Raw genomic sequence first — 16,556 nt, 5'->3', positions numbered from 1 at the left:
TCGTTGTCTACTTAGGGTGAACATTTATAAAATGTATATTCAGTCGACTAATACGCACATCCCTAGTTTCCACTTCCAACTTCTCAAACACAGCGGCGCTTATGTTCAAAGTGATTCACTTAACATGTGCAATGTGTGAATACTATATGTATCATGGGTGGCTGTGGCTCAGTTGGTAGAGTTGTCACCACTCAACCAGAAGGTTGAGAGTTCAATCCCCAGCTGGGAACATGGCCAATTGCTCTTGCTACTCTGGTGGTGGTGTATGAATGGTGTTAGTTACTTCTGATGGATGATACTGCATAGCAACCACTACTACATGTGGTGTAAAAGTGCTTTGAGTAGTTGGCTATTTACAATCATAACAGCTGTCCTAAAAACCTTTGTATCTCCATTTTGAAAAGTGCTCTATATATAAAGGTTAGATGTGTAGTTGTGATTGTGCAGCCCTAATTTATAGACAACATGGACATTATATTATAGACTATAATCTATATTACCTCAGGATAATGTCAGCTTTGTGGTGTATTGGCAAACACTTCTTTATGTAGACATTCACTTTACTACTTCCAACAAATACTCAACGTATTTGGTTGAACTCCACACGGGAACTCACACATACTTTAACCTACTTTTGATGACAGAAGAGCCACCGATCAGAAGTCAGATCTGGTGAAGTTGGGATAAGCCGTTCCCATGAGTATAGCCCTGGAGGTTTATCTCACACAGAGAGAGGACAGTGTCATGTCTCCACCCGGCCTCCAGAGAGAGGACAAGGATGGGGACATCTTTGAACACTGAGCTACTTGTCCTCGCTGATCATCAGATGATATCATCGTTCCCCTCCTCTCCCCCTTTCATCACTCTGTTCCTCATCCTGTCAGCCTCTCGGCTCTTTACGCTCAATCTTTAATGGGACTGGATAAGAGGTAGATTTCTCTACAGCTCCTTCTTGAAATATAGAAAATAGTTGAAATTATTCAATCGTAGAGCATTTTCTCCTCCCCACACTCACTTTAGCAGTTTACTTAAAGTAGCTGATATCGCTCTCTGAGGAAGTGACCCTCCCACCCCGCCTGTCTTTTTCAGCTTGAAACACACTAGTTAAGGTCACGCCCATCAAAGGTTGCTTGTCTCCTGATTCATCTGCAGAGAGCTCTGCACAAGTAAACAGGCTCAATCTGAAGTGTTTCCTGTAATTAGGAGATTTGCACATACATAAACACAAACACACACACACACACACACACACACACAACAAACTGTTTTCATCAAGGGGAAAAACTGTCTCTGTTGTGCCTCCATGGTGCTCAGAGGACCGCCAACCAACTCGTGTGTACTAAACACACACTTGGCTCTGAGATTCAACACTCAACCAGCGAGTCACGTGTCGGCATCATCTCTTTTTTTTTTTCCACACTGATTTATTAGCTCATGTCCTATCAGTGCATGTGCACTCCTGGAGCTTCTGAAATGGCCCTTTACTTTACATTTTCAGGCGTGTGAATGACTTGTAGGTTCAAATTGTTTCTGGAGCTACCTGACAAAAAAAAAACAATTTTATCCCGCAGATCATCACAGGTGGTCGTTTACTGCTGCTCCAATTATTTCAGGGTTTTCTTCATAAATGTTTGTGGCATTTTTTTTATTATTATTGTATTGTGTGTGTTTTTGGGCTGGCAATTTAAAACTCTAAGGTAACACATTTACCAGAAAACCCTAACTGATTGAATCAGCAATAGACCGAACACCACTTTGTTCTGTGAGGTAAAATTGCTCTTTTTGTCAACAGAGTTTGGTGGCTTTGATTAAATCCATTGAACAGCTTTGTCTCTTATATATAAGGGAGGCACCTCAATTGCTCGGGCACTCTTTCATATGCACTCCCCTTGCTCTGACATTTTTCAATTTGTGCATGTCCGTAGGATCCTGTTTGAGCCTGTGCGTGTACTTTGGCCTATATGTGTCCAGCATGTCTCAACTACCAAATGAAAACAATTGAACATCCCCTCCCCCTTCTTATATGTCACATATGCGCACATGCAAGACACAGACAGATTTCTACATTTGCATCCAAAAGACAATCAAGTATTTTCTATTCTCTGTCCTACTCTAATATGTTTTGAACATATTTAGCCATTTACAGGCATAACCATCGAAAAATAGATGCTTCTAAATCCTTTTATCCCATTGGCATGATGGAAACTGTGTAAAAGAAATAGCTGTATATATTCAGACGAGCGCGTGTCATTTTCTGATGCAGAATTTATGCTAATGTTAATATAGTGTAACATCTTAAACAAATAAAATCCTATTAACGTGCCATGGTTCACACATGTTAAGAAACCCCTGCTTGATGCCTGCTATCATGCTTCCAGATATCCTCATCTAAACACCATAAAGTCCTTCACATGTGCACACTCGTCTACAGAATGAATAAGAGGTTGTCCATGTCGCCATGAAACACCTTGTTAAATCAGACTTAGTGAAATACCCCCATTATCTACAGTGAGAGCCATCCAGACCTCATTATTCTCTCTTTTCTCTTCACACTGCACGCTCTCTCTCTCCATCTGCCCCTCCATCAGTCACCGTGGAGTATTTAAAGACAGTCTCCATGAAGCCTGCAGAGCTGATCTCAGACCTGCCACAGAGGGAAGATTAAGCATCAACCGCCAAATTAAGAGTAAAGAGCCCCCGTGCCCTTGTTCATTTTTTCTATTCATTCCTCCATTTTCCATCTTTCCATTCATCCATTCATCTTTTCCCCCCCTGTGGTGTGCATCCTCGTCTGAGTCAGGGGAGGATTTCTGTCAGGAAATCTTCTTAAAGCAGCACTTGGCAACATTCTTATGAGGGGGAAAAATGTGCCAGAGTGATCAGCCACACTAATGAGGGGATGAAGATTTGGCCCATTTTTCCAAATAAAATGTGTCTATCTGGAGTCATGTATGCACGTTAGAGAACAAAAAAAACACCTGGAGATGAAATACAGGATTTGATTTAACAAAATAGAGAGTAAGTGAAATACTAATGCAGAACTCATCAGAAACAAGACACTCTCCTTATTCCTTCAGACCACACTAAGAAACTTAAAGGAATAGTTTAACATTTTGGAAAGTATTTCTTCCCAAGTGGAAAAACTGATGCAAAGCTATCCTTCCTCTGTTCTAAGATACAGCCAGGATGACTTTCCTCTGATTGTCTTTCTGAAAAGACGTTATAAGGGCTAACAATGGTCTTTGTGTTCTCAGCTTGTTTCCCCTGCTCTTAAGAGGCCGAAATACAGTTTAAATCAAAGAGTGTATAAGACATGGACATGCTGCCTGGTTTAAAAAGTGGGACTTTTGTGAGGTCATGTGTAGTACCGGAATTATTTTTCCTATGGCCAGCAGGGGGCAGTCTGATATATGTAGAAGTCTTTGTGAAAAGGACCCTTCTTCCCACTTGATTTAACATTTTACTAACGACATAATGGTTTCAGTTACTCCCCTAAGGTCTGCGTCAACAAAGCATTGTGTTCCAATCAGAGTTAAATAGATATTAAAGCAGGTTAGGCATATTGTCTGTCAATCTCTTCTCCACTTAAAACCACCAAACAAACCAGATAGACACTAAACCTTTAACATGAATCTGAAAAATGATTGTCTACATCTATAGTGTATGCTTACAATTTAAAAGAAATCTCTGAAAATAAAGCACTTCACTATAACAGGAAGTGGACGTAAAAACTCAAATAATCAAAATAGTTATATCTTTTTTTTAAAGCGACTGTAAGGAGTCTTTAAGGTGAATATTCAACAGATGGAAGTTAACACTGATGGCTCCATATCAGCGATAAAATTGAACCAGACAATCAGGAATATTACATGTTTTTTAATGATAAATCACAACTGTACAGGACAAGATTAATATAAACACTGAGATGTACTATTTCGTCCAGAGGGGGCGCCAAAAAAGACAAACAAAAGTTTCTCACAATTGCCCCACACACACACACACACACCAGTTCCTATCTTTCTATCGCTTATTTCCCACCTGCTCACCATTTTTACTAGGGGGAGAGAACAGATTTTTTTTTAAAGCAAAACTCTCTCAAACACGTTTTCTTTGTGACTTTGAAGCAGCACTTGCACACTTTGCAAGATAGTGGCCCTAAAGTGACAGAAAGCCTGAGGCTAACTATTTCAATTCTGAGGACTTCAATACCCAAAAAGTCATGTACCGTGACATCAGACGAGCGAGTTTGGTTCTTTGTAGTGAGGAGCTGTAGCAGAGGAAGTGAGGAGGTTTCTCCGATTATTCCGGACAAGAAAACACTTCACGCTCTCAGACTGGGCTTTACATTGGATTGCATCACTTCCTGTGCATGGAGGGATGTTCTTGTTAGTGAAAAGTGTGACACCAAACAGGGGTACTAATTAGTAGATGAGTCTTGTTTTCCCTGCTGCACAACAGTCATTAAACACAGAGTGCATGGTCAATGTGTGTGGCTCTGATCTCCATGCTTTCGGATACGTTTTGGATGAAGATTTGTGACATTTCCGTCTCTTTGCATTTTTACATAAAGCTTGTGTCAATCACACACACACACACACACACACACACACACACACACACACACACACACACACACACACAGATGTCTAATCAATTTTTCAGAATGTGCCCGACACCTGCCACATCTCTACATCGTCTGCTTTCTGATGAACACAAAAGCACACACATGTAAAACTGGTACTAACCGGCAGGTGACACTGATTTAAATTGACCTGGGTGCACTTTTCCTTAATGTTGGATTTGTTAAAAAGGAATAAGAAGGTGAATGGAGGTTTGGAAGATTAAAGATGGGGGAGCACAAGAGAAGATGAGGGAGGAGGCTATGTGAGGTGTCACTGATGGAGAAACTTGCTTTTAGGATGTCACAGTCCTTTTCTTTTGGACATCTGGTCAAGTCGAAGGCAGAGAATCAAATGTTCTTTTTTTGTTTTCTAAAGTGTTTTTTTTTTTTTTTTTTATTAATCATAAAAGCTCTTTAGATTAAAAAAGAGACATCATTGTCTTTAGGCTCGGCAAAATTAATATAACTTAGGTCCACCTTATCTAAAGGTTTGACTATGATGTATTAATCTTGTCTATCTGAGAGGTGAATCCTCAGAGAGAGAGAAGAGCAGGTCGAGAAGTATGTGAAAAGAGCAGAATGGATCAAATACAAACAGAAACAACCATCTTTATTTGGTGTCTCTTTTTCCTCCTGTATTTGTTTTCTCTTTTCCTTTCTCAGTCTTATCCTATTCATCATAAAGGGAAGGTGTACACTTTTGTTGACTCACAAGCAGAGTGAAATAATTTCCCACCAAATGAGAAAGTCAAACCTTTATTTACAGTAAACATGACGGAGGCAGAGTCAGCCTGTGAGCGTCGATGTGTTTTATTCTCTGCTGCCCCCCTCTGGCCATAGTTGCGCACTACATTCAATTCTGTATTTTATTTTTTTATATATATTTTATTCATTTTTTAACATAACAAGCACAGAACAAGACAGCACTGATGTAACCAAATTACTGAATAAAAAAAAAATATATATATATATTTTAAAAAAAAATAATAATAACATACATGGGTTGTAATAACATATATCATATCAGATACAATCTTATCTACCTAAACTACATGTCAAAGGGAAAAAACATGACTATGATGTATTTTTGAAGATAAAGTGTGGGCACCCTTTCTGCAATAAGCCAACCAGATCAGTGGGAAGATAATCTATGAAGGGTTGCCAAATATTATAAAATAAGTTGTTATTGCCCTTTAATTTAGCACTGAGGTGTTCCATAGGAAGAACCTTAAATGTTTCTCTGTACCACTGCGTGACTGATGGAGGCTTCTCCTGAATCCACTGAAACAGAATACATCTCCTCGCTAGGAGCAGAAGTTTACCCATTAGAACGAGCTGTCCTGTTGATAGAGAAAACTGTTGCGTAGGTAAGTTCAGGAGAAACAATGCTGGCTCTAGTTTTATTGTTCTGTGAAAAATTAAGCCAAGCTCCTGGGCAACATTTTTCCAATACCTGGATATTAAGGGACATTGCCATACACAGTGATAGTAAGTTCCTACTTCTTTTTTACACTTCACACAGAGGGCGGAGATCTGAGGACTAATCTTGTTTAAAAATTGTGGTGTTCGCTGAAGTCTATGTAATATTCTGTATTGGCTCTCTTTGAGTCGATTACATGTTAAGATTTTTCTAGCTGAAACAAAGGTACCTGACCACGCCTCTGCACTAAGTTCAACCTCCAAGTCCCTTTCCCATAATTCCCTAGTTCTCTCAACCCTATCACAATTAATAGGATGTAATTTGTCATAAAAAAGGGAAATTATTTTTCTGTCGTTGAGCGCATTTAAACTAAAATTGAGAAGAAAACTTTCAATTGAGCTCAACAATGGTTGATCAGTGGGGAAAATCAGATCTGATTGGACAAAATGTCTAACTTGGAGAAAACCAAAGAAGTGACTATTTGGTATTCTGTATTTGGTCTTGAGTTGATTGAATGACATAAAATCACCATTTTGAAATAAATCAGCCACAAATCTTAGACCCTTTGAATACCAGTCATTGAAAATACTTTTCCCTATACCTGGAGAGAAGGCTTTATTTTGAGTCAGAGGTTGTAATGCTGATGAGAAACCTCTCCAGCCAATGTGTTTAGTAATATCTCTCCAGATTCTAAGTATGCTAAACATGACAGCATTGTTTTTAACATTGGAAACCTGACACTCAGACTCGGGTTTACAAAACTCTGTCATTAGATTCAGAATCAGTCGACTTTTCATCAAGTTGTGCAGAATGCTCATACATTGTCTTTCTCTTCTTCTTCTTCCTTTGTGTAGGCGTATGGGCTCAGATCACAATGCCTGAGACCAGTATGGATGTGATCAAAGGTCAGATGGTGGTGCTGAGGGCGTCCTACATTCCTGTGTCGAGTGGAGACCTGAGCACCAACACCATCCTCTGGAACTTTGTCACCGACAACACACAGCTGGTAAGAAAAATCTGGGAGACTGCATAGCCAGTAGAAAAAAAAAATGAAGTTATTAACATCTTGTTCCAGTTTACAAACAGTATCTACAGTGGAGCCATGAACTTTCTGTACTGATCCTACTGTGGGTATGATATCTGGGATTACAGCTTCAAAGGGTGTTTGTCTGATTTTATACTGTTAATCTCTACTTTTGTAAACCCTGAGAAAATAATCCAAGACAAAAAAGGCTTAAAGCTTTTCATACAAGCACTGTCTTATTTCTGCACTGCTCTGATACACACTTAGCATAGAATGATGTAATGTACGGAGTCAAGGAGGTGCCATGTAACAGGATTCCTTTTTTTATTATACACCTATTTCCATTTTTGTTTTCTCATTCCTTCACAGTGTGTTTTGATGCAACATAGGAAAAAACCCAACATTTATCCTGATTAGATGATTTGTGGTAAAATGTGAAATGAAGCTGAGGGGTTTGTGCGTAAAAAGCCCAGCTCTGTAAAGCTCTCTGGGTTTTTTGGGGGTTTTTTTTACACTTTATCTAGAAACCTGGTCATGACTCAGTTTACGTATCTGTTCAGCTCAGATTATTGAGCTGTACAGATGGACGACCTAAAAGAGGAACACAATCAAACAGAAAACAGGAAAAGAGAACGCAGAGAGCTGGGAAAGACACCGTTGATTAAAAGTCAAGGGGTTTTTTTTGCCATCCGGTGCGTCACTGTGCTGTACTGTCATTTGTAGCCAAAAAAGATGAATAATGAAGAACAAACTGCCACTGCCTCAAACACACACCAAGATCCAACACTCTCTGCAGAGCTGTGTGTGTGTGTGTGTGTGTGTGTGTGTGTGTGTGTGTGTGTGTGTGTGTTACAGGAATGCACAGACACATCGTCACTTGGTATTCAGTCCAGCAGCTAATTTGACGTAATCTTTCCTGACAAACTAACTACTTTTTTTAAAGGAAAGAAAAACTGTCTGAGTGTTTTTTCTAACTTAAATTACTTTCTGAAGTCTATTCTACAGGATGTGTTCAATCATTGAAGAGTCAGACTTCTCCTCAGTCACTTCCTGTTCGTTCTCAGTCCAAACTGACAAATCAGACAGCTGTTCAGTGGCCCTATGCCTCATTACATGACTCTTTAGAAAAATTTATAGTGTCATTTATAGACAATGTATTGTCTATTGTATAGTTTTTCCTTCTGTTTTTGAAGTCATGTGAGGCAGTTAAATAGCCCCAAAAAGCTTTAAATTGGACAAGTATGTTAGGTTAATTACTTACAAAGGTTACAGCTTTTGTAACATTAAGTAAATAAGGTTCATTAGATTTTTAACTAAGGACCATTACATGGATACAGATGTGAGACTGGACTTTGATATGGGAAGTGTTCTGGTTTGTATTTTTGTAGTACATTGATAGTCTGAGTTTATAGGACATATGATGTACGTATCTGCAGGATTTGGAGTATGCAGGAAAAAAATGTTCAGAGCAAACACACTTATGACATCCGGGCTCCAGTCCCTGGTAATCTGATGCCATTTACGTATCATTTTAAACAGATACCTGTGTGCAAGTGCAGCTAAAAATCTTTTCTAGATCAAAAAGTTCAACTTGATCCACAATTCAGTTTGACACTGTGTCATGAAATCCATTCAGAGTTTTCATTTCCTGACTTCCTGGAATGCATCAGAAATGATCGATCAGACCTTCATTCACAAGGTTCTGTCCTTGGAACGATTCTTTTTTTCCCCCCTCAACCCAAACATGAAACTAGATTGGCAACAAGAAGAGCCAACCCATCACTGAGGTCAAAAGTGGCAGATGGTCGATGGTTCGATGCCCAGCTGGGAAACATGTCCAATGTGTCCTTTGGCAAAACACTTGAATAGGATAAGTTACTTCTGATGGATGATACTACAAAGCTACATACTACATAGCGACCACTACCATCAGGGTGTGAATGGGACTTTGCACTTTGAGTAGTCGGAAGACTAGAAAACTGCTATATAAGCTCAAGTCCATTTACTATTTACTATTTACTGCCCATCATACACAGGACACAGGGACAATGGAACACTCCTGCCTTCGTTTTTTGCCTCCAACTGGCATTATTTCTCCTCATCCAATTCCACTGACTTGTTTTGCTCGATCACGCCATGAAGCCTCTTCTAACTGTAATATGTATTTCTGTTTATCTGAGGATGTTGTGTGTATGCTGTATTTTTCTGGTGTTGGGTTTAACACAGTAGAGTTTAGTCAAGTTTTCCCTGTTCCTTTTATTTTCTTCAGTGAGTCACTTATTGACTGTGTTCTATTTTAACTATTCAAATATTCAAATAGAGAATGTAAAATCAAATCCATTGTAATGTTTTTTTTCTCCCTGAAGAGATTTTGCCTTTAGTAAGTCCATCGTTAAACTGGTAACAAGGATTTTTTAACCCGAGGTTAAAGAAAAAGAGCCACAAAGAGGATTACTTTCTCTCAGTAGATTTGATCAGTATAGTAGAAGTTATGTTGCATGTAGTGGACTCTGTCATGCATTCTCCAAATGTTTGACAGATTCAAAATAATTATTATTTTATGTGCAATAGATGTAAGGAGTGAAAATCTATCTGACTCTCTGATCTGAAATATCTGCAGCACGCAATCATATCGTCATGGATGTCAGTAAACTGGTTCCTTATTTTGCTCTCTGGCATCATTCACTTCCTATATGTTTCTGAGGTTCACTCTCTAACTCTTCCAGATCATCTCCTACACCAAAGACTCCATCAGCGTGGGCAGCGCACAGTTTAGAGGCCGTGTTGGTTTTACAGCCAACATGCCATCACGTGATGTGTCGCTGTACATCAACAACACACAGGAGTCCGACTCAGGACGCTACCTCTGCCAGGTCATCGTCCCTGATAATCCTTTCCCCCCTGTCGAACTCACTCTGGATGTGAAGGGTGAGAAAGACTTGTTTCTAGGACTTATACAGAAATGTACTGCACTGTTTGTCTGTATATTAGAATGTAACAAACATCTTTTTCTCTCAGTGCCTCCTGCTGTTCCCAAGTGTTCTATGTCAGGGAAGGCGGTGCTGAAGGGAAACGTGACTCTGACCTGTAACTCCAGCTCTGGGAAGCCAATTCCTTTGTACAAATGGAGGAAAACCAGTCCCACCTCAGAGGTCTTCTTCTCTCCCATGCTCAGTGAGTGGAGCCTGCACACTAACCAATCACTATTATTAACTTAGAGGTCAGATTTATGTCCTATCTCTTGCTGCTGGAGAACCCTGGGCCGCCCCCTTTGAGGACTATACAGTAAACGAGGCATGCTATATGGCTTAAAGGTTATTGGTAAACATATATGGGAATATGAATATATCTGTGATAGTCATGTATGAGATTTAAAGGCTCTGTTTTGATCTAGTATCTTCAATGTAGAAATATGTTGAAAGGTGTATATTCCAGCTGCAGTTGTTGAGAATAAACTGATTAATTTGAAATTAGTGTTTTGAAATTGAAAGTATTTTCTGTCATTAACAAAAAATATACACTGTGTTTTTTTCCCTGCCTAAAGTCCTCAATCATAACAATAAGGGATGAATTAGCATCTGAATTTTTCACTTATATACGTATATGTTCATCTGTGTCTAAATACCAAGAAGCAACATCCAGGGCTGAAAAAATGAAGCCAATGCGTAGTTGCAAAAAAAAAGCTGCAAATTCCCATTATACAGCTGAAATAAACTTATACAGTCTGTCAAAAAAAACACTTTTGGTCTGAACTTAAACTGTTGGCTTTGGTTGTGTTGTTTTCTTTGTTTGAAATATGCCATATTGATGACAAGCTAGACCAGAGATTGGCGTCTTTTAGTAACCAAGATATTAATTAGGCCTGCCTCTCTTGCTTCTTGATATTGTGTCCACCATCACCTGGCTTTATAACGCCTTTTCACTGTCACTGAGACTTACATTCAGTTTTTATACAGGCTCTGGTTAATACTCATTGAGTGGAGTGTATACATGATGCGTGACCTTATTCCTCTGTATTTGATGCTGTTTCAGATGAGAAGATGGGCACACTGAGGTTGAGCAACCTGAGCAGCAACATGTCAGGGAAATATGTGTGCACGGCCAGCAACTCAGCCGGGTCAGAGAGCTGCTTCATTAACCTGGACATCACTTCCTGTACGTAACACACAGCAGCACAATAAAACTTTGTATGCTTACACTTAGTGAATGAGGTTGTTTGTTGTGAAGATTGTTTGCAGGTTTTAAGAAATGACAAACTCATTGAAGACATTTGTGTAACAGAAAAATGATTGAGGGAAATATATGTACATCATTTGGCTAATTTGTCCTTCCATGTACGTGATGATATTTTGTCCCATGTTGCTTCCTGTAGCCAACAATGTTGGGATGATTGTTGGGGCTGTAGTGGGCTCAATAGCTGGTATCATCTTCCTCCTCCTCCTCGGCTGGTTCTTCTTCCTGATGAAGAGGCGCAGAGACAACGAGGATGACATGGCCAACGAGATCAAGTGAGTTCATATCAGTTGCCATATGGTCCAATGGACTATCACAGAATGTATTCCTGCAGTGTGTGTACCACTCAAATAAATTAGGGATAACAAAATGATGTCATTGTTTCTTATATGGGCAAATGGGTGTTGCCAAATTAGCAGATATTCTCTCAACTTCAAGTGATGTTGAAGTTGATTGAAGCCAAAAATATTTAGAGCCCCCCCCTGCGGACTGATTGCAGTATAGTTCATAAACCCAGCCTTCTCCAGGTTAACAGATGGGACATGGGTCAATCTATGAAGTGAAAATACACATCAAATAAATTCAGATTCTGTAGTGGTAGTTTTTGATAGTTTGTATAATGCTGATTTATGTCCAAGTGTTCATTTTTCTGAGTAGTTTTGTTTGAATTAGTTCTTTGAAATGAAAAAAGACCAGATGTAGTATCATGATTGACAGCTCTGTTGACAAATGGGCTCCTGTAGAGTAGAGTAGAGGAGGAAATGCGAAAGAAAAAGCGAGAAAACTTAACAAAGTAATGATAAGTTTAAAAACTTTATTGAGTGTCTTCTTCAACAAACACAACAATCTGTTCTGCTGTGGACTTTACCAACCTGAGGGATCTGACATTTTTTCTATAACTTAAACGTGACCTTCAGTTAGGGGAAAAGGGCGTGACATCAATTCCGCAGATCCACCAGTCATCCTCTCTACGCTTGTCTTGGTTCCGAGTTAAATCAGCCGCACAATGTGTCAGCATCCATTGCGGGGGTACTTTGGCTTCATTTCTGTACAACAGAAGGAGCTAGAGACACATTGTCCATCTCAAAGGAAACAGCTGCAGCATATATATCAATGATAAAATATATTGTGATTAATAGCACGACTACAAAAGAGGGTTTTAGTACCCCTTAGGTCCTGAATGTATTAGCGGTCTTCTGATGGATCAAGTGGACACTCTAAAGTCTTTGTTTGTCCTGCAGGGAGGACGCTCAAGCCCCGAAGCGTGTGTCATGGGCAAAGAGCGGCATGGGCTCCGACATCATCTCAAAGAACGGCACCTTGTCCTCCATCGCCTCCAGCCCCCACCACAAAGAGCCCCCCCACCACCACCACAACAACCACCACCACCTGCAGCAGTACCCGCAGCGCCCCCCGTCCGATACCGCCTCCATCATCACCGCCACGGGCAGCACGGCCGGCTACAGGCCGTCTCGTCACCATGGAGCCTCCACCCCGACCCACTACAGCTACAACAACAACACCACCCTGCCCCGCGATCAGCCCGTCCCCTCCGAGGCCACCACCAATGGGAGCTCTCTGCCCAGACCGGAGCGCTACGCACAGCTGCCTCAGGCTCAGGCGCTGCCACTGACCTACAGCCAGCCTCAGCTGCAGCTACAGACCACGCCTATACCCCCGCCGCTGCCCACCTCCACCGTCACCGCCTCCAACATCGCCCGCATGGGAGGGGTGCCCATCATGGTGCCTGCACAGAACCAAGCCGGATCTCTTGTCTAACGCAAAATACAGACAAGTACTTCCCTTTAAGACATCAAATATGGTCTTCTGATTTTTTTTGTAAAGGGAACGCTTCAACTTCTATTTAGCAAAATTACAGTAAAAACAAAAAATCACTTTATTGACGCTTTCATGGCAAGACCACAGACACAGACTGTTTCCTTACTTCAAGTATACTCAAGCCTTTTATATTCTGTATGCACTGTATACATTACAAACTATGTATGGATATAGTTTTCATACATTTACCCTCTTTTTCTACTTTATCAAAGCATTTCTAATGTTTTTTTTTATTACGTATCTTTTAAACGCTGTATTCTATATTTCTTCCTGCCATACTAATTCAAAATGGATGATCATTTGGAGGCTTTCAAACATCTGTAAGACCCACAGATGAATAGACAGATTGATGTTCTCCAGCCATCATATTTACTTTAATAAGAACTACCTTAAAGAGTTCAATGTAAAGCACATTGTTTCAGTACTGTTCAGAGCAGAACATGTAGCTCAGAAGGAAACGAGTGAGGCCTGGTTTTTTAGTGAAACCTATTACTGAGTGTTTTTCTGCAGCAGACTTGTGGAGAGAAAGATAAGACTACAATATACATATGATCAAGTATCCTAATCCTTTTCTTGGCTTTACTTCTGTCAGTGGTTCAGTTTTATAAAATGCTCTTAGACTCACAGATTAGCGAAAGCTTCTTATGATATTGAGCACTATTCAGAGTTGCAGTTTGGTGACTTTGCTAAGTCCGCACTTGAGTTGTTATAATTTTTAAGTTGCCTGCAGAATAGAAATTGTAAATAGGATATTTATTTTTGGGTTAATTTTGCTCCGTACAGAAGCCTGTATGGGACATATTAATACGTTTTTATGTTTTAACTGCGACACTGGATACTGAACCAAAGATATACAGGAAGTCACGCTTTATTATTTTAGTAGTAAACATGATATGTTCCACTTTTGATTGACATTGACCAGAAATATTAACAGGACCCTGAAAAACTGAACAACTCTCAAGTTGCTGTGTTTTTAATATGCCTTGGTATTGCTCTTCAACCATTTTCTATTATGATTATGAGATACACAGCTTCCCCTGAGTATTTCATAGACTGTATTTAAAAAGTGGATGTAGCCACAGAGATCTAGAGTTGTTCTCCATCTCTATCTTGGTTTCCATGGAGACAGAAGTGACCGAGAGGCTGGAGCTGCAGAGAGGAGAGGAGCTGGGACATGCTGACTTTTAGGGTTTCATGGTCAAGTTGTAATTTAAAATAACTGTTCTTGTAACTAGAGTGCTCATTTTCGCCTGCCAAAATCAGCCTTTACAAAAAAATGAACTTAAAAAAAATGACCGTTCAGTGTTTCCTCAACGCAGAGTGTCTTTTATTTCAAGTACTGAATAAAACATTTTTCAGGGTTGGAATGATAGAAACTTGGTAATATCAAAGAGGCCACAGTCTGAAGCAAACCCTGGAAATGTTGGTGCATATTTTTAAACCCCTGTCAGAGTTTTTAGCTGGTTATTAAAAAACAGACTCAACTTCATATTGTTGCCTCTTTAAAACCTACAAAAGCAAACAAGACAAAAAGAGAGACCATTACTTTACTGTATGTGTGCTTAATGTCTGTGCATCACAGGAGGAGATCAACAACACTCTGCAGAAACAGTTTGTTTTATATTTCCCACAGCAAATATTCTCAATAAATGAGATTCTTGACTGTTGAAAGAAATCAGGATCAGATTTATGTAAAAAACATTTATCAACACTTCTGACAAATGTACAGGACAAGACTTTGTTCCTCTGTGTCAAATCCCCTTAAAAAGTAAACTTCTTAGATGTTCCAGAAAAACAGTTTAAGACGTGTATTTTGATTTTAAAGTTTGACCCATCTGTTAACATGGAGGAGGCGGAGCTTATGACCCGTACTGCAGCCAGTCAACATAGTGGGCTTCAAATGTTCTGCCTTCACTTTTGGGGAGCTGTCATGTCGTTCATATATATATCTTTTTTTTTATTGTTTGTTTTGTGGGATTGTAAGCCTTTATTTAGAGACAGGACAGTGGATAGAGTCCGGGAGAGAGAGAGACAGAGACAGAGTGGGCAATGACATGCAGGAAAGTAGTCACAGGTCAGATTTGAACCCAGGCTGCCCTCTTGGAGGACCAGAGAACTCTGTAAATGGGGCGCGTGCATTACACTACTGGTGCTCCATGTCATTCATCTTTTAATACAGTCTGTGTTGGACATCAAGAGGCCACACCCCTTTTCTTATATACAGTCTATGAATGCAAGTTTAAAACAACATACAGGAAATGGTAAAACATCAATGTCAGCTCAATACGATTGAACAGATTCATTTTGTACTTAGGCTCAAAATATTTTTTCACTCTAAAAGTAAATATCTTGGCTTATTTAAACAAAATAATTCATATACTACACTGCCATGATGTTTAGAACTTTAAAAATCAGAGCAGCACTGACGTTATATACTGCTCTATACATAAAGAAATGTAAAGGGAAAAGGGAAATCAATTTTTGATTGTGTATTTCTTCTTTCTGTTCACACACGTCTGCTATGTAAAATTTGGATTTGGAAAATAGAATTTGAAAATGTATTTATTGTAAGTGATCATGCTATCTATCCTGCTGTAATGTCGTTACACTGGAGCATTATGTCTAATGTTTTGCATTTTTTAAATTATGCACAGAAAGTCAGAATAACAACAAAGAAATCTGAGAAATGTGTTGATATTGACAGGAAACATAAGAGCATTGTATGCAGATTATTCCTCAAAGAAAACACACAAACCTGACAGACAACGAGACGGGGGTAGTTTTATCTTGAAGCCGTGTTGTTGTGTTGAGATGTTTTAAATACAACAGAGCAGGACGAGTGAAGTTAAAGTGATGACGAGCTCAAGTCTTTACAGCTCATAGAGCATCTGTTTGAAAACGTGTACATTATGAACATTCAAATGTATTCAAGACAAGCCTTTATTTTTCTACAGTCATGTTTAAGAGCACAGGAGCAGATGTTATACGTAGCCGATGTTTCTTACTCGCTGTCTGTGAGTTATAAACTATGATGGGTTGTAAAACCACTTTGGACAAACTGGTGGCCGAACTCCTGCGCGTGTTACAGTATAGGACGTAACTGTGGACATTAATGTGCAGTTTATCCTCCATATTTGTGTTCATGGAAAATTATTTGTATGAATATTTTCAAATAAAAGAGAAATTGTAAGTTGTGTTTGTGTTATTTTTACACATTAGGTTTAAAACATGACCATTTTTTCTCTCTGTTCTTGTCAAAAAGCGTTTTTCCAGCGTAAGAAATGCCTCCTGATTTCCCTGCTATTTTTTAAAATAAAGCTTTCATATAATTCTGCAGGATAGCTTTCACCATAAATGAAGTCATACACTGATTTCCCACTGACCTGTGTCATTCTCCACAGTTTCCTGACAACACAGCT

At 39.4% G+C, this 16,556-nt stretch overlaps 1 protein-coding gene across 1 annotated transcript in view; it reads left to right on the top strand.

Moving 5' to 3' along the window:
• The window catches only part of esama (endothelial cell adhesion molecule a), an 81,473-nt gene extending 65,146 nt beyond the window's left edge, over positions 1 to 16,327 (top strand). The window contains exons 2-7 of the mRNA XM_020629291.3: positions 6,896 to 7,047; positions 9,792 to 9,993; positions 10,084 to 10,239; positions 11,098 to 11,220; positions 11,438 to 11,573; positions 12,540 to 16,327. Coding sequence (XP_020484947.1) covers positions 6,896 to 7,047; positions 9,792 to 9,993; positions 10,084 to 10,239; positions 11,098 to 11,220; positions 11,438 to 11,573; positions 12,540 to 13,077 — 1,307 coding nt within the window. The 3' untranslated portion in view covers positions 13,078 to 16,327. The remainder of the gene's footprint in view (positions 1 to 6,895; positions 7,048 to 9,791; positions 9,994 to 10,083; positions 10,240 to 11,097; positions 11,221 to 11,437; positions 11,574 to 12,539) is intronic.
• Positions 16,328 to 16,556: the final 229 nt, after the last annotated feature.

Source organism: Labrus bergylta, chromosome 14, assembly GCF_963930695.1.
Source record: "Labrus bergylta chromosome 14, fLabBer1.1, whole genome shotgun sequence".
In the NCBI taxonomy this organism is placed as follows: Eukaryota; Metazoa; Chordata; class Actinopteri; order Labriformes; family Labridae; genus Labrus; species Labrus bergylta.
The sequence above is the reverse complement of the archived record's forward strand: the minus strand, read 5'-3'. Positions and strand labels throughout refer to the sequence as shown.